The sequence below is a fragment of the Primulina eburnea genome, chromosome 14 (assembly GCF_022965805.1).
Source record: "Primulina eburnea isolate SZY01 chromosome 14, ASM2296580v1, whole genome shotgun sequence".
Classification (NCBI taxonomy): domain Eukaryota; kingdom Viridiplantae; phylum Streptophyta; class Magnoliopsida; order Lamiales; family Gesneriaceae; genus Primulina; species Primulina eburnea.
Genome location: NC_133114.1, coordinates 28,469,817 through 28,488,349, shown reverse-complemented (window position 1 = coordinate 28,488,349; position 18,533 = coordinate 28,469,817). Strand labels below are relative to the sequence as shown.

At 32.5% G+C, this 18,533-nt stretch overlaps 3 protein-coding genes across 4 annotated transcripts; 1 reads left to right on the top strand and 2 right to left on the bottom strand.

The window, feature by feature from the left end:
• Positions 1-211: 211 nt before the first annotated feature.
• Positions 212-3,330, bottom strand: LOC140811472 (uncharacterized). Its single transcript, XM_073169367.1, has 6 exons — positions 3,033-3,330; positions 1,663-1,806; positions 1,229-1,296; positions 1,047-1,097; positions 840-899; positions 212-726 (listed from the first exon to the last, which is right to left on the bottom strand). Exons 1-6 carry the CDS (start codon positions 3,163-3,165, stop codon positions 379-381), a joined length of 804 nt encoding a protein of 267 aa, XP_073025468.1. The 5' UTR covers positions 3,166-3,330; the 3' UTR covers positions 212-378.
• Positions 3,331-6,464: 3,134 nt separating this feature from the next.
• Positions 6,465-10,991, top strand: LOC140811766 (serine/threonine-protein phosphatase PP1 isozyme 3-like). 2 transcript variants are annotated; one of them, XM_073169833.1, is made up of 4 exons: positions 6,465-6,791; positions 9,283-9,842; positions 9,931-10,152; positions 10,549-10,991. In XM_073169833.1, exons 1-4 carry the CDS (start codon positions 6,617-6,619, stop codon positions 10,588-10,590), a joined length of 999 nt encoding a protein of 332 aa, XP_073025934.1. In that variant the 5' UTR covers positions 6,465-6,616; the 3' UTR covers positions 10,591-10,991. The 2 variants fall into 2 exon arrangements, with proteins under 2 accessions (XP_073025934.1, XP_073025935.1); XM_073169834.1 differs by having other exon boundaries at positions 6,467-6,791; positions 10,615-10,991.
• Positions 10,992-12,704: 1,713 nt separating this feature from the next.
• On the bottom strand, positions 12,705-14,494 carry LOC140812079 (phosphoenolpyruvate carboxylase kinase 2-like). The gene is made up of 3 exons (XM_073170274.1): positions 14,109-14,494; positions 13,473-13,911; positions 12,705-13,096 (listed from the first exon to the last, which is right to left on the bottom strand). Exons 1-3 carry the CDS (start codon positions 14,451-14,453, stop codon positions 13,041-13,043), a joined length of 840 nt encoding a protein of 279 aa, XP_073026375.1. The 5' UTR covers positions 14,454-14,494; the 3' UTR covers positions 12,705-13,040.
• Positions 14,495-18,533: the final 4,039 nt, after the last annotated feature.

Genomic DNA, 18,533 nt, shown 5'->3' with positions numbered 1-18,533 from the left:
CGTGCCTTCTGGTTTTTGCAGCAATTAATACGCCAATTTACCACAGCTGTCGATTGATTTAACAACAAAAAACGCATGGCTGAAATACAAGTACCGTCAAGATTTTATCAGTGGTTCCTAGGGACCAAATTAGATATCCGAAGTATAATGAACAACATCCGGAACATGCCACCACTCGTTTCTTTCTAAAGCAAATACCAAAAATTTAACCTGGTTGAAAATAAAGTTTCATAACTCATTTGCTAAGTCATCACCGAGTCGGTAAGCTTGGGCTACAAATTATGTACAAATTCAAACCAAATATTTATGCTCTCTTCTTAACAAAAATTCAAACTAATCAAAGAAATAAAAGATAATCATACATAAGTTTTGCATCTGTTAATATAAATTCTTGGCATTTGATCTTTCTGATGCATTGTGAACTTTTGGAACCCATTCTCTAGAACGTGTTATCGTGGATACTCCCATAATGCTGCCGTCAGTACTATTCCTCTTTTTGGGTTGGGACCCGTTGTTTTTTGAAAATTGTGTGGCAGCAGCCCTTGCACCAGCGATAGCTTCCACTAGACTTGGAGGTTTCTTGAGTTGAGATACACTAGACTCATTTGAAGAAGAAGCCAGCAACCCAGGTTTCAAAGAGTAAGGATCTCGCGGATCTGGAAGCGGAAACTTAACCCGTAGTGGGGGTTTAACAGTCATGAGGCCTCTAACTGCCGATTCATATATCTAGCCAGGTAAGGAGTGAAATATAAGCAAGATTATGAAACAAAACCAGGGAAAAGATCGAAGAAAAAAGGAAAAAGGTTGGAAGATGGGGGGATATTATTTCTGCTCGTTACCTTACGTTCCAGATTATATACTCCTTGGTAACCACGCATCTCAAATGGTACGACGAGTTTCTGTGAGAATCAAGCAATAATTTATTCATTGACAGAGATAATACAAGAATCCAACAAGAAACTCAAATAGGCGGGGCATATGAGAAATATTGAAAGCCTCGAGAAAAACATAGGAAACAGAGGACAGGAAAGAACTTAGAAACAAACCTGCGGACGCTCACAAAGCCAACAGAATGCTGTTTGCCCTTCTACTCGAACCTGCAGAAAGAAGATTTGAAATATATGTAAATAATACAATGCTGCCCAACAAAAGCTACATAAATATTGGAATCGACAGAGTTCAAAATTTTCGAATTTATAAGTCATAGTATAAGATTTGATGTGCGCACCCCTGCATTTATAGCTTCCCAGCTTACTAACTCATCACAGGTAACACAACCAACAACCTCCACGCAACCTATGAAAAAACCAGGTTTCAGATAAGCTAAATGAACAGAAACCCTCGAAATGCCAGAATTGGTAGTGGTTTTTCAGCATTTAGAGAGGTAAATGGGGTTTCAGTCTTATCTCAAATTGATATTGTGACATATATTTCTTTTTTCCAAAATAAGGAAATAAATTTTAACATGAGAATTGGGTGTGCATATTTTATGCCATTACAGCAGTTCCAACTTTTGCGAGATGAAGCTCGAGCTTCACCCAACAAAATATTCGTGCCTTGGGATCTTCTTATTACTAAACATGTATAGAGAGGAGGAAAAGGATACATTTACTCAACATCCTGACCATATGAAGATGGTTATGTACGTGATCAACAATATACCTAGAAGTCTTGAGACTGGATAATGCTCCGGAAACTTGACGTCTGTTACTCCATCCATTGCATAAATTTCTCTGTAGAAGTCCTCCATCGCTTTGATTGTCTCTGGTTCTGGGACCTTTCCAGCAGCATGAATCCAGAGACGCCCTTTGCGAAGAAAACCAAAAAACGTTATTTTCTATGTTTTCACAAACGCAAAAGCACATTTGCTTGTGAGAACGCAACTCACAGATTCACAAAGTAGTCATGCTAGAACATCATCATGCTATCACTAAGAAAACCACCAGTGAAAAGTAAAACTTAAGCTAGTGTCAGGGACGTTTCACAAGGTATACTTCGCTGAAATTGGCTATAGTAACTGGTAAGAGTCTTACGACGTGGTTCTAGAATCCCATAAACTAGTGATCTAAAGATATATACCCATGATCACATTTGATCATCCATCTTTCTCTTTGGAAGATTGATGATAACCGAAACAATAGTCACAACAATTTACTCGCTCAACAAGGGCAGACATGCTTCATTGTATAACTTCAAAAACAATATTGCTAGAAACCAACAAACATTATGATTCCTCATTACGTGATCACAAACAAGTAACTGTTTTTCAAGAAATTAAAAAAAAAAAAAAGACTTTAGCATAGCATGAATGTTAAGGGGCAGTTAGATCTGGAACCAGAGTAAAAGCTTCTAACCTATCAACATTGCACTTGCAAATAAAACGAAATTCCTTTTGAGAAATTTGGAAGGTGATACAAAATTTCGGTAAAAATATATTTGCTTTACAAAAGTTCTCTCCACGAATTTTTAGTTTTTACCTTTTTATTGTTTTTCAGAAGGAAACCGATCCAATTTTTACTCCGAACATGACAAGTTTCTTAATCAGGTTATTCAAATTTGAGAAAAACCTATGGTGACGTCTGCAATTCAAAAGAACACCATCCTCATTAACTTAAAAAAGCATCTAGTCTCAACTACTGAAACAAAAGATCACAGCCCCCAACCGCACGGACACGGCAGCAGGGGTAATCAAGGTTGGGAAGATCATGTTTTATACATAATTTTACTCGAAATAATAGATTTTCCAATCCAAAGTACCCTTTCCCAATATCTTAAAAAAAAGTAAAAGATAAGCAATCGAGAAACTCCAATCCAAGCCACACAAACCCGTGAGATTCACAAAGTGAAAAAAATTAAAAACTTGACGAAAAACAAGAGACAAAGAGGTGCCGAAAAAATAACAAAATAATAACCAAAACAGCCAAACACAAGAAGAGTTTAGCCATCAGTTACCGGGGAAATAATTGGAAAGGAAGCAAAAAAAAAACTTGAATAAACTGAAAAAGCACTTTCTTTTGCATAATAGCACCCACCTGTAATAGGGGAAGGCCAAGATCTGCCTTCAATTCGTTTAATCCCATAAACAAGTAAAGAAGCCCATGGCTGATGCATCGTCAGACATGGGTTTCTGTAGTTTGATGATTCTGTTCGGTTCCTGCTTCCCATGGATGATTATCTTAGAAACCAATTGAGGCTTAGATATCAGATTATCCCCTTCGAAGTTTGATCTTTCGTTTGATTTAGGTATATTTTCTTGGTGAACTACATGCGAATGGGAGGCAGAGGTGGCGACGCGCTTTTATACCCAGGTCGAGATGCTCGTAGTTTTGGAATCTAATCGCTTTGTCCGATTTTTATGTAAGCGTTTGAAATTTTAAAATTATTACATAATCAAATTTATAAATAAATCATAAATAATCTTCTCTAATTACACAAAAATATCTTTTATTTATTAAAAATAACATAAAAACTTATTTTCATGAATTTATATTTAATATATAATAACATATCCTAATTTTTTAAAAATCTTTATCTACACTTTTGAGTTTTTAAATGATCATATCACCTATAATAAAAAAATTAATTTTAGTATAGTTATAAGTCCAAATCTTATAGAGATTTTATTTTATAATATTTGTGCTTATCTGTAAATTATTATACATAATTATGTGTTTATTGTTAAATTAATTTTATAATATTTGTAAATTTAAATTAAAGAAGAAAAATACTTTAATTTGGGAGATAAGATGATTTTACAAAACTCAAAGGAAACAAAATATTAAAAAAAGTAATAAATATTTTATATTTTATTATCTTGAAAATATTGAAATTTTGGAAGAAAATATGTGCAGATATTGATAAATAAAATCTACACAATCTTATCTATAATGCTTAAAAATGAGATGTGCATCAAAGAGTTGGAGGATTAGGCCCATGAATAAATATAAAAGGGCGGGGCGTGAGCAGCAATAAAAGTAGACACAAATAGAAATACAAAAGTAGCGCAAAAGAAGTGAGAGGAGGAGAAACGAAGAGAGGAGGAAAAGGACAATCACGTGAAGGAAAGAGAGGCACAAGTACATACAGAGAGAGGAGAACAGAAGAAAAAGAAGAGAAGATGGAAGTGCAGAAAAGAAGAAGGAAGTGAACAACGGAGAACGAAAAAGAGGAAGGAAGCGCATAACAGAAGGTTGCAGTTAAGCTGCAACAGTGAGGAAGACAGAAGGAAAAAACTGGAGGACACGCTAAATCACTTAGAATTCTTTTCATTCCCCCTTATTATGTTTTCTTCATTGAATTTAAATATGAATGTGCACTTTGGTTTTGAACTTATGAAGTAGATTTTTATAGACTAGGGTCACGATAGGCCAAACAATACTTTGTTCGATATTTTGTTTATTTTAATATATTATTTTTCTTTATTTTAATTATTGATTGATGTTAGTTTAATATTTCTTGTTAATAGTTTGATCAACTATTTGTATGTCTGTTGATTAATCACGAATCGAAAGATGATTGATTAAATATATCAACAACGACGTCATCAACACCTGGTTAAACTGACTAGAAATAGTATTCGGTTTCAGTGTGTGTTTTAGGTTAAAACTGAAATTCCACGAAGATTTAATGCATTTAGATCTAATTAAATTCAATTGAAATAATTGGACTGTTATATTTAAATAGGTTTATTAACTCGATGAATCGTTTAATAAATAAATTTGGGGATTTTACGGTGATTGTCAAGAATTAAATAATTAATTGAATTTAACATGTATCAACATAGTAGACTATGATACCGTTGTGTGTCTTAGTTATTTATTTGAATTTGAATCACTCCTTGGTATTTGAATCCCTCGTTTTTAATTGAAATTATTTTATTTAATAGTATATATTAATAATAATTATATCAGCTTTTTATTTATTTGTCTAGCTTAAATTAAGCGATAAAAATTATAGTAATTAAATAATAATCTATGTAAGATCGATACTTAGAATCATCATCCATTTACTATAATTTGACATAATCCACTTGCTAGATTTATTTCCAACCGAACCCAATTGAAATAGTCGGTCATATAGCCTTTAGAGTTCTACACAAAAAAAAAAAAATTTAATATCTTTCTTATAATGCGATAAAACTCAAGATGTCGATTGAAACAATATTAACATGGTATTTAACTATTTTTTTTAATAAAAAAACAACTTATGAGATTTTAAGAAATTATAAATTGTATAAGTTTGTTTTAAAAATAAATTGTTAGTTTGTTTGGATAAAATAAAATAATGAATCTTAAATATATGATGTGTTTGATATTATAAGATTCTTTTTTTAAAAAAATACGTGACATTACAAATAAGACAATAATTATTTTTAACATATTAATTATTAAATATGATAATTTCAATCACAAATATAATATTTAGTTATTATTATTTGCATGATATATTATATGATAGTAGATTTGAGATATGATAAAATTAATAAGATATTTTGTCTTAAAAAAAATATTCACGATAAGATCGTAAAAAATAAGATTAGATAACACAATTTTTTAAAAATACTTTTTTGATAGCAAAATAAGTTCTTAAAAATATTTAGACCAATCTTGAAGCCGGTAAGTTGTCAAAAACCTCTCTAAAAGGATGCAAAGTTACTCAAAACAAATATTCGAAAATTGTTGATAATGACAAAACGAACTGATGAAATGTTGTCAATTATAGTAGATTGCAAATAGAATAATAAGAGATCCTCGCCAGATAGACCCGTGAGACCGTCTCACACAAGTTTTTGCCTAAAAAGGACGGAAGAAATTCGATGATGACCAATTTTTTTTTAAGAGAGCAGCAATTTTTTTTTTTTAAATTCCAAACATATCTCATTTTATAGTGGTGCGAACAGTAATAAACATGAAAAGCTTTAAAAACAATTCTAAAAATATGTATTTACTAGAACTTGATAAATATTTGTATAAATTTATTTTCCTATCTTTAATCTAAAAAAAAAAAAACCAAGATTCGATTGTGTATTTTACAAACTATATATGACATATAATAAATATCAAAATTGATATTCAAAAAATGATATATAAATAGACAAAAACTTATGTGAGACGGTCTCACGGGTCGTATTTTGTGAGACATATCTCTTATTTGAATCTTCGTATTTTGTGAGACATATCTCTTATTTGAATCTTACATGAGAAAATATTACTTTTTATGTTAAGAGTATTATTTTTTATCGTGAATATCGATAAAGTTGACTCGTGTTTGGAGAGTTGATTAGAAATAATTTAAAACATACAAAAAATTCAAAATAAAGGTGCGATTAACTTTTAAAATTAAGTCATAATATAAAAATTAAAATGAACTTTTTAAAAAATAAATAAAGAAAGAAACAAGAGTGGTACGGATAGTGGACGCGTAGAGTGGATATGAATGTTTTAAAATGTGTGAAATAAAAAAAATAATAATTCAAAAGCTAAAGTCTTCCATTTTGAACCCTCGAATTTAGTCAATCTTGATTACACGAAGAATTCCCAAGCCTGGAAAATTCAGTAACTTCCTTCCTTGATTTAATTTTGCTTGTATCCAAATTTGTTGGATTTTGGAACGGGATATGGACTCGGCGTCGCTTGATGATGTAATCAACCGTTTGTTGGAGGTGAAAGGGAGGCCTGGGAAGCAGGTTCAGCTTTCGGAGGCAGAGATCAAGCATCTTTGTTTGCAGTCCAAGGAGATTTTCTTGAAACAGCCTAATCTTCTCGACCTCGAGGCACCCATTAAGATCTGCGGTATGGTTTTACTAAGAATTTAGGCTGTTTTTCTACGTATATTTGAGATGGGTTTTTGGTTTCATGGGGTTCTTTTCGTTAATTTACTGCTTAATTGGTGGTCTTGTTGAAATTTCTTGATTTTCTCGATGTGTCTATGCGTTTTTTTTGTTCAATTTAATTTTCCTGTCTTGAACGCCTAATTTTTTTTTAAAATGGATGCATCGAAATACACTAGTTGGGTTATTATTCATAATGAAAAGTTGACCAAGGCCAGGTAACTAAACGCCCGGAAAGATTTATGAGTTTGAATTTCTCGTTTTAAGTAAGGGATTTTGTGTGAGAAATTCCACATTATGTGTATGACCACGTAATGACAGCGTGTTTTTAAGGTTTATCTCTTCCGAGAATCATGTCATTTTGTTCTATCGCTTTGTACTGGATGATGACAGTGGATTCATGCGGAACGTTGAGCTTGACCTTGTAAAAGGGGTTTAATTTGGTTGGCTTGCGTCTAAAAGCTTAACAATTGGAAGCTAGACACTTTTTGTACTTCCTCTTTTTTGTTTATTGCTTATATTACCTAAGGGTGTTGATAATTCTTATTGTAGGAAAAAGTATAATTACGATGTTTGCGATTTGTGGAATGACTAATGGGATCTTTCCCGAAATATAACTGCATTCTCTAGCATGCAAGACATATTTCATGATTACAGAATCTATAACTCCTGCCCTTACTTTTACATTGTTAGTCGGGTGTATGGAGGCCATTGTTCAGCCTCTTGTAAAGATGCTCGAATGCGATGGCTAGCAATGCTTGGATATTTGACTGGAAATCTTTGTCTGATGTTACCCTATGTTCTGCTCTTTTTATTTCTACGTCTGACATCATTTTCTCTCTCTCGTTTTGTGCAAAACAAGTTCATTAATAAATATAGGAAGGCACTATTGGAGGATGTGGCATCCTCCTATTTAAGTTTTTTTTTAGTTTTCAACTGAAAAACCACTGACAACCCAAATATTACCCATAAAAAGGACACAAATTCTGACTTGGACTAATATTTGTTTATGATAAATTCATTTTTTGACATATTGTTTTTTTTAATGGCGATTTTAATCGTTTAAATTTGTAATTAACTACGGGATAATCTTTTTTCCTCAGTAGTGGGTGGCATCCTTTTAACAGTTTAGGTGTTCATATACCATTCTTTCTTAGTATAATTATCCTCATGGAGCATTTTCTTTGAGGAAAGCACCGTTCTTGATTTTTCATGAAACTCAGAAACTTGATGATTTTGACTGTTGGACTTGATTAAGAAAAAAAATTCTTGCCATTTAGGCTCTTACTATGCATCTGTTTCCTTGGGCTATGTTTTGGCACAAGGACAGGTTTAAACCGTACAATGTTCTATGAATGCTTCTATTTCCAGGCACTGCAATGAAATCCATCTCTGTGTTACCACGCTATCAACTTGCTGCTCTTTATTTGACGGATAGTTTTGCCCAAACTTTGTTGTGTTGGTGAATGCTGAAAATTTTGAATGGGAAAGGATGATGTGGTGATAAGTACTATACTGCCTGCTCATTGTTTTAAACATGTTTTGGAATTCTAGAGATCCAAGACCTCAATTCCCTGCTTTTCACATATTATTGGCTCAAACGTTGTTTGATCTTCTAAGATATTTGCAGTTAAAAGTTACTCTAAAGTCTTGATAAATTGTTGTCAGTCTTCTGTATGACCATCATGAGTTGCATCAGCTATGGTTTTATAATGAAAAGTCTCGAGGTTAGATGTGAAATTTTTAGAATAAATGCCTCTTTTCTTGTACTGGAACACTGGAATATTTCATTTTCAAAATCAGATGGGTACGTGTTGAACTGGTGCTGTTTGTGTTTCTATGTAAATGTACACATGTTTTGCTGTTTTACCTTATATTCTGAGTATTTTCTCGTGTTTTTGAAATCGTGTTAATGTTTCATTCTCGTATTCTCATGTTGGAACAGTTCAGTGTAAAGAGCGCGAGATACTTCTAGATAAATCCCTCAGGTTCCCAGTTATCTTCTATATCTTCGCAATTGTGTTTGTGGTTGGTAATTTATTCACTTAAATCATTTTAGTACAACAGGTACATGCTGCCGGAATATTCTTAATGAGCATGTATCCCTCACTAATTATTTTTCGATGATCGAATTTCGGGTTGGCGCAATTAGTATTGAATGCCGACTTATTTTATATTTACTTGGGATGATTACTTGTTTAAAATATTGTCTAAAATATTGTCTCATGTGTTCATATGGTAGAAGTCAAGGTGGTAGTTTTATTCTCATTCCGTGGGTCATCATTTCTTGGTTTTCCTGTAGAAGTAAAGCACATGCACCTCATGTCTCGTTTTTTCCCTCAATCACGTTTTATGGCTGATCATTATTGATTAATTCAAGGTTACGTTATTCTATTTTCTATCAAGCTGTTATTATTTTTTTGTCTTGCTTATTCTTATAACATATTTTACAGGGGATATTCATGGTCAATATTCTGATCTTCTTAGACTGTTCGAATATGGGGGGTTGCCGCCAAAATCTAATTACTTATTCTTGGGAGATTATGTAGATCGTGGGAAGCAAAGTTTAGAAACAATTTGCCTTCTACTCGCCTATAAAATAAAGTATCCTGAAAATTTCTTCTTGCTAAGGGGCAACCATGAATGTGCATCTGTCAACCGTATATATGGATTTTATGACGAGTGCAAAAGAAGATTTAATGTACGCCTGTGGAAAATATTCACAGATTGTTTTAATTGTCTACCTGTTGCGGCTCTAATAGATGAAAAGATATTGTGCATGCATGGAGGACTTTCTCCTGATCTGCAAGATTTGGACCAAATTAGAAATCTACATCGTCCTACTGATGTTCCTGAAACTGGTTTGTTATGCGATCTTCTTTGGTCGGATCCCAGTAAAGAAGTCCGGGGATGGGGTGTGAATGATAGGGGAGTATCATACACCTTTGGTGCAGATAAGGTGACAGATTTTCTTCAAAAGCATGATCTTGATCTTATTTGTCGTGCCCACCAGGTTTGGACTGTATGTTATTTATTACCTTATTTTTTATTGATATGAATACAGAATTCTGGTTATCAATTGGTCATCAGAATTATTACAGGTAGTTGAGGATGGATACGAGTTCTTCGCTGATAGACAACTCGTTACAATATTCTCCGCACCTAATTACTGTGGAGAATTTGACAATGCTGGAGCAATGATGAGTGTTGACGAGACTCTGATGTGCTCTTTCCAAATATTAAAGCCGGCTGAGAAGCATCCTAAGTTTGGATTTGGGAGTACAACTACAACTAAGCTGGCCACTCCACAACCAAAAATGAAGGTACAATATTACTCGATACTCATTTAATTAATCTTGTATTAGTCGATTCTGAAATACCATCATTATTCTTTATCACTTCTTCGAGCTTTGATATTATGTATTTTATGCCTAAATCAATTTTGTCATTGTTTGCTTTCGAGAATTTCAATATTCATACCACTCATTCTATGCATATCTTGTTCTGCTTTCATTTTACTCCTCTATGGTGTTGGATGTTTCTATATTGCATGAAGTGAGATATGCCTGTTGCGTTAATCAATGTGGAGTCATGATGTACACATTCCTGGTATATACCATACATAAGATCGACATATAAACAAATTATGGAGTGAGAATCTAACCTTGTGAACTATAGATTGTTAACCCTCTAATGGTGTGTTTTGTGGGTGTTTTCAGGAAAGTATATCTCCCCTTTTAAGACCAAAACAACAATATTAATTCCAGTTTCATTTATCTTTGCAGTCATTTCTTGGTAGAAAAATAGGATGAAATCGATTTCCCTAAAAAACGATGTAAGCGTTGTGTATGGCGCTAATGGAGATGAGCAATCTCTTGGACTTTGACCATCACTTTCACCTGGGTGCTCGCAGACCAGAAATTATGTGTAGAAGATACCAGAAGAAAACTGGGAGGACTGTAATAATTTCAACCTTTCGTGTAGTTTCCCAATCTATTGGGGGAGTTGGATCTTTTGTGATGCGCTCATGCATGCCGCAAAAGTTAATACCGACATGTCGAAACACACTGCCTAAATCCGTCTCTGTATAATGTAAGTGTTCTCCGTTGATCATAAAATGGTTTAGTGAATGGTTTTATGATTTTACACTGTATTATCATCACCTGTGGCCAGTTTGCCGAGTTCGTTTTTTTTTTTTTTTTTGAGTTTAAAGATGGTTTATTACAATTGACTATTGCACTTAAAATCTCGTCACAAACTTGAGATCTTAATGCTAGATAACTACAAGCCATCATAGCACAATCCTATTATTTAAAAAGAACAACACGGTCCTTTATTTGTGTAGCTCATGGGTTTAGGTGGCTTTAAATTAACTTAGTAATAATTTAGTAATTTGAATCAATATATTTATCCTATAATAAAGGGATTAATTAATTATATATGTATGTATATGTCATGAATTCGATTTATTGTACGATTTAAAAATTTTGTATTTCTAGTTTAACATTAAAGAAATGTATATCATCTCACTTTCCCGTATTATTATAAAAGCATTTTAATTTCATCTCATTAACAATATACGCAAAATTACCTTTGTTGGTGGATTCACAAAATTTGCCATGTTAAATTATATAGAGTGAGATAAAAATTTGGGGATGTACTCTCCAAGAAAATATTTTTATGGATGAGTTTGAAGTTGCGAGATTTATCTAACGCAACTTAAAATGGTTAAGCATGATAAATTAAAAAGTTAAACTTTGATAAATAAGATAACAAATAGGGATTTATATATTTTTTCTCACTGTGATGTTTACATAACTAATTAGATAAAAATAATTAAAATTTTATTTTATTTTTTTTGCCATTTTTAACTTGAATTTTGGTAAACATGTTATGAAGTTAAAACTTTTGATATTGTACCTGGTTGCTCCGACAGTAGTTTAGCTTTTTTCTAGATTTTGTTGTATTAAATTAATATTGTTTTATAATTACCTTTTGTAAGAATATATGAACAGAAATAATAATTATTATAATTTTGTATATCCATATCCACTATCTTATTTTTATATATCCCCAACCCTCACCCCCCACCCCCACCCCCCCAAATTCATTTTCGTTTTTTGATCCGTTCTTCTCCCCATCGAATAAACCACCAAGCATTTTTCTATATATGGAATCTATGAACTGACATGCCCCACCAGAAAATATAGACATGTGGAACCTTGGCACTAAACATGATTAAGAAATCCAATTCTTTAATTTTTTCTCATTTAATTATTTATTCCAAAAATATATTCCAAGTTGATATAAAGAGAATTACATGATCATTAGAGGTTAGCTTTGCGCCAATTTGGCGTAGAGCAATTTTTTTTTTAATTATATTTGGTTTTTAATTATATTATACATATTATTAATTGTATTTTAGATAATATTATTTTATTTTATTAGAGCTGGGTTAGGATAGAAACTGATTACCCATTTATAATAATTAATTCGTATTACATATAATTCAATTAATATATAATTAGTCGGAGATGGAGATGAACGTTGTATTTGTGCAGAAATCACACTATTTTAATGCAGAATTTACACCAAAATAGATTTCTGGATTGGAGACGACCTTATTAATACCGCTACACGAGACTTCAAATTTATAGAGATTTAGACACTTGGATAATAAAAAAATTATAATATAGATGTAATAAATGGAAAGATACGAGTGAAAAACAGTAAGGTCCTGGAATCCAATTATCGTGGAAACGTGAGACTATACAAGGATGTTGAAATCATTAATGCCTCGTCATTTTGCACCAAAACAGTAAGGTTTGTACTGGAAATTTAACCTAAATTTATCATACCACAGAAATTTTGATCAATTAATTCTATAGATAGATACCTTCCAAGAGAGCTTGATCCATAAGAGTCAGCTCAAGGGAAAGAAAGTTTGTTACGTACACAAACAGAGTCAAATATCAAGGCGACTCGTTCTAGCTTAAGAAGAAACACGGCAACAAAAAGTCAAGTTAATGTACCGGCGTTACCTCGGACAGAAGGCTTGCTCGGGATTATTTGACCTCAGGCCACTAAGTTCCGCAATCTGCACAGTTCTACAAATGCTTTGTGCAGAGCTATATATACATTCCACTACTTACACACAGTTATATGGACTAAGGGTGCCTACATACACGCGCTCGAATTGAAAACTGTCTTCTTAAGCTTGAAAACACACTGGTCTGGAGTCTCCACAGTCAATCATCCATGGATGCTCTGCAAGAAACAGGAGAAATAGTAACATATTTCAAGTTGCACCTCACATTTGACATGTTTGAATGTTATTAAAGCATTCTTGCAATGAATTGGAGCATTGGGTTGCCTCATACCCTCAATTTTGGTTAGTATTGATCCAATAACAATTGGAGCTACATCAATTTTTTCGATATTGGACCACATGAAAAAACATATGTGATCCTGTCACAACATTGGACGAACCTTGAGAGCTGTATCCTTTTTTTTCTTGTAATGCAATGTAGTTAGAGAACGTTAAAAGACATACGTAACTCTTTTACAACATTGGATGAACCTCATGGCACAAGGTAGCATAAGAAAAAGATCCAAACTTTACTCGAAAGCTTTAATCACTTACTCAGAACTTCTTCCGCAGAAAACCTTCTGTGCACATCCTTGCAAAGCATCTTTCTCAACAAGTCTTTAGCTTCCGAGGAGACCAACCCGAAAATGCTCTTCGGGAATCTCAAATTCGCCCTCCTCACAGCTTCAAAGATATCTGTCGCCGAGTCCCCGTAAAAAGGAGGGATCCCGGCCAACATTATGTACAAAATGACACCTGCGCTCCACACATCTACCTTTTCATTGTAGTCCCTCCCTGCCACCACCTCTGGGGCGACATAGTATGGTGTCCCCACAATGCCGGACATGGGAACCCCACTGTGGAAGTACTCAGCGGAGCCAAAATCCGCCAGCTTCAGCTGGTTGTAGTTGTTGAACAGAATGTTATCCGGTTTGATGTCCCGGTGGGATACTCCACGGCGGTGGCAATGAGCTATGGCGTCCATCAATGGCACCTAGAAAAGAGATCCAAAAACTGAAATAAGCTTTTGTTTTTTGTTTTTGTTTTTTTTAAGATTACTTTCTTAAGACATATGATGCCAAATTAGGTACAGTACTAATTTTGCACGGCATTTTCCTTTCTTAAGACATCTCTATAAAAATACATCCAAATTCTGGCAAAGAAAAACAAAATAAATCCCACAAAACTCACCATTACACGGTGAGCTTCTTTCTCAGGAAAAACGGGTGGGGTAGTAATCCGTTGATAGAGATCGGTCGAACCACAATGCTCCAACACAATGTACACACAATCATCATCCTCGTAGACATCGAAAACATGAAGCACATTGGGATGATCGGAGACGAGGCGCATGAGCTTGGCCTCATTGCGAAGACAGTGGCTATCATCGGCATCGTGTTGGATGAGGCGCTTGTCGATGGACTTCAGGGCGAAGCATTCCCCCGTCAAGGTGGAATGGCATCTGAAAACGACGCCGTATCTGCCCCTACCTATCTCTTCGTCCACTGTGTAGTCTCTATCTAGCTGCTTGTTCATGAGCGCTGTTTTCTGTTCGCGGAGAAGGCAACGGGTGCGTGGGCTGTTTTATGGGAGTCGTTGGTGGATATTCTGTCATAGTTCACGGAGTTTCAGTTCAGGAGTTACGGTTCATGAGATTACTGTAACGACACACGTGTTGATGATGGTGTAATATTTTTTATAAGTTATATTTAAATAAAAATTAAAATACAATTATAAAAAAAAAAAGAAAAACTACAATATAATTTTGATATATGAATTAAAAAATAAATTTTAAAAAAAACTCAAATACAAATTGAACTTGCAAGTTGATACTTAGTAAATAAAGACTCTGTTTATTGAACTTCATATGACTTATATAAAAAATTTAATACTTCACTAATATATATAATTATTAAAATACATTATGACATTAAAAAATATAATTATTATAATATATATATATATATATATATATATATTTATGTAGGAGTATGTTTCTTATGAAACGGTTTCACGAATCTTTATCTGTGAGACGGGTCAACTCTACTGATATTCACAATAAAAAGTAATACTCTTAGTATAAAAAGTAAATATTTTTTCATGGATGTTTCAAATAAGATCCGTCTCACAAAATACGACTCATGAAACTGTCTCACACAAATTTTTGCTTTCATGTAGTTGTCAACATGAAATGGAGCCAACAATTTTGATCCATGTAAAAAAGTAAGACGGCTATGAAGGCTTTAAATTTTAGAATATTTATAAAATATTACATTCGAATTTTGAACACTCCTTACTTGAAGGCTTTAAAGTTTAGAATATTTCTAAAATATCACATTCGAATCTGAACGCTACTTGAAAGCAATTGTAACTTTTATTGTTCGATTATCCATCGGATTTTATTAATGAAAATTGCATTGTATTATTATATTGAGTCATTAATGTTTAGATATGTCACCTCGACTAAATTAAGTTGTTATTAGTTATATATATGAAATTAGATAACGTCGACAATCATACATCCCAAACGCTAGCTGTGAAACTGATTGACTAAGTTGTCCAAGTCCATATATATAATTCTAAAAAAATAAATTCATTCGATATGAGATATGTAACAATTAATAAGTTCAATCAACGAGATTCTTAATTATATTATATTATTCTCGGCCAACTATTATTTAGAAAATATTTACCCCATAGAAAATAAATAGAGTGGGTCTCATGTGAGACAGTCTCACGGATCTTAATCTGTGAGACGGGTCAACCCTACCGGTATTCACAATAAAAAGTAATACGTACTCTTAGCATAAAAAGTAATATTTTTTTCATGGATGACCCAAATAAGATATTCGTTTCACAAATACGACCCGTGAGACCGTCTTACACAAGTTTTTGTCAAATAAATATGTTCTTTTGTATTATTGGGCATATCCTATGGAGTAATCAAACCATGTTTATGTGTAATATGTACGAAAAAAATTGATTGATATATATATATATATATATATATATATATATATATATATATATATATATATATATATATATATATATATATATATATATATATATATATATATATATATACTTTGGAATAATAGAATGGCGAACATTTTACATGGCCAGCTTGTCGTTCACGGTTTATTTTGTTGTCTTTATGTTATTCCATCCAAAGAATCTAAGCACGTTTTAAAATGTTTTGACAATTATATTATGACAAAATTGATAAGCTATAGTAATCAAATAATGATTGATAAGTCAGTAAACCTAGCTGGGCGCTAGACTCCTAAGCAGCTTAGGCAGATATTAGATACCGTTAAACGGATTCTACGATTTCAATATAAAAATCACGAATAATTATTTCATCACAATAACATAAATTTTAAAATGCATTCAAATGTGACCGGGGCGCATGATCCAGTGGTCTCACCTGGAATATTCAGTGTATAGACTCGAGTTCGAGTCGTCCCCACCCTTTTATTAGGATTTAAAAAAAAAATTTACTTTCAAAATTACATAACTAAGAGATTATCACAAATTTACTCAACTTATTCTCCATAATTTTAAATAACTTGTTCGTTATCGATCATCATCTTCTTCTTCGGATGTTAAATCATGCTTGTGAAATTCTCTCACTCTAGATCTCGGACTAATATATTGTTCGATGTATTGTGACAAATCAAGAAATCGCATTTTTTCTTGGACTTTGGTTTATATATAATCTATAAAAAAAATCATGTGTTTATTAAATTCGATTTTTAATTTATATTAAAATCCCAAAAAAATTCAAAAAACAAATATAAAAGGCAATTCTTCGGTGCGGCTGGCCGACGCCTAGGACGCCTTCCTAGGGCCACCTAAGGCGTCCAAGGCGTCTTGTTATCTAGACTGATTGACTAACAACACCGTCTAGGTCGAATTTTAGAACATTAATTTCTTATAAGGTACATTAAAAACGTGGAAAAACTTGAAACGAAACGGAATTTCTTGAATTTTAGCAAGCTGGAAGGGGAATAATATTTTGCTACAAGTTATGATAATATACTATAACACAATACGGATAAATATAGGGAATATTTTTATTATGGTATATGAAATTAGTTATCTAGAGTAGTCACGTGCTTTATCGATAGAATAGCTATGTTTTAACAAATTATTCAGCAACGAATTCACATAGATGAAACACTTCAAGATATGGAAATATAATATAATGAAATTAAATATTGTTATTAATTAGTACTTAATATTAAAATGTGAAAGTTAACGTATAAGAAATATGTTTGATTCAATAACGGCTTAAAATAAGTATTGTTTAGATCGTTTAATGAGATGATGAAATTATACGAATACGTAATATAATTAATAAAAATATTATAAACACGAAAAATTTATGCTGTGTAATTACTTATTTCAAATTCTCAAATAATTCAAATTAAATTTAAATTCAAAACAATATAAAAATTATGATTGAGATAATTAGATAGAGACTAGGAAAAGAGTGCAAGTGAGTTTGTTCTTGATAATTACCAACCAACCACGAATCCTATGATTCCGCACACTTGCAGTTGGGTTAGAGAATCGTAACGTCCACGTTCAAAATTCCGTTTAAATTCTCAACTCCCCGATATGCCCCTGTATTTAGGAAATATTACGAAGTTATAAGTCTTGATACTTATTTATTTGTTTATTTATTTTTTAGTAGTCCACATACACAACTTAATTGTGTGGCCCTACGAATCGAGATTTTGTGATCTTCGTGGAATATTGGATAAATTTTGATTTTGTAAATATAAAAATATTATGTATATAGATTATTTTAAGTAGTTTAATCAGTACAATTTAGTAAATTGTTGAAATAATTATAAAAAATCAATAGTATCCTTCAAATAAAAGTACTTCCATCCTCAACTTTTTGATAGAAAACAAAAACTTGTGTGAGAAAGTCTCACGAGTTGTATTTAGTGAGACGGATATCTTGATAGAAAATGCTTTTCGAAATTATTTCTGCTTGTTAAAAATATCAGGATGATATTCGATGAACAAAAAATATAAGTTATGAACTCGAATTATTGTTACCAATTCCAAAAAATTAATATGTATCATAAATATTACAAATTGTTGAACATACACATATAGTTTATCTTTTTATTATTTTCTTATGTACATACATATACACAAAAATTCAGGTGAGACGGATATCCAACTTGAACCGATTTATTTTGTGAAAATTTCATAAAACTCTCTTCGATCAACTGCGTACGTCGTTCCAATCAAATTTTAACGTCCTTTTAATTTGGCGTTATTAAAAATAGTGGTTAAAAGATTTATATATAGCGAAATTATGTATAAGATTTTAAAATTTTAAATTTATTTGAACGACCCTTGTCAACTTGAAGAACCTCTCTTATCTGCTATATATTCTGTAAAGCAAATTAGAAGCTACTAGGAGGAAGTAGAATACGTGTGGTCTCATTTGAACGTCTTTTGAGGAAAGCCAAAGGGTTCAAATCATATGAATAAGCTATAGCAGAAACAAGACATAGATACGAAGCAACGGACAATCATACAAATTATTGTCTTTGTTGCTAGCGTGCATGTGTTAGATAACTAGTTCTC

Excerpts from the sequence above, each read along its gene's own strand:
- LOC140812079 (XM_073170274.1), bottom strand. The coding sequence starts at position 14,453 with ATGAACAAGCAGCTAGATAGAGACTACACAGTGGACGAAGAGATAGGT. Across the intron at positions 13,912-14,108 it reads AAGAAGCTCACCGTGTAATG|GTGCCATTGATGGACGCCAT; the intron begins GTGAGTTTTGTG and ends TCTCTTTTCTAG. Across the intron at positions 13,097-13,472 it reads TTCTGCGGAAGAAGTTCTGA|AGCATCCATGGATGATTGAC; the intron begins GTAAGTGATTAA and ends TGTTTCTTGCAG.
- LOC140811766 (XM_073169833.1), top strand. The coding sequence starts at position 6,617 with ATGGACTCGGCGTCGCTTGATGATGTAATCAACCGTTTGTTGGAGGTG. Across the intron at positions 6,792-9,282 it reads GGCACCCATTAAGATCTGCG|GGGATATTCATGGTCAATAT; the intron begins GTATGGTTTTAC and ends CATATTTTACAG. Across the intron at positions 9,843-9,930 it reads TTATTTGTCGTGCCCACCAG|GTAGTTGAGGATGGATACGA; the intron begins GTTTGGACTGTA and ends GAATTATTACAG.
- LOC140811472 (XM_073169367.1), bottom strand. The coding sequence starts at position 3,165 with ATGGGAAGCAGGAACCGAACAGAATCATCAAACTACAGAAACCCATGT. Across the intron at positions 1,807-3,032 it reads TTGGCCTTCCCCTATTACAG|GGCGTCTCTGGATTCATGCT; the intron begins GTGGGTGCTATT and ends TTCTTCGCAAAG. Across the intron at positions 1,297-1,662 it reads TCCAGTCTCAAGACTTCTAG|GTTGCGTGGAGGTTGTTGGT; the intron begins GTATATTGTTGA and ends GTTTTTTCATAG.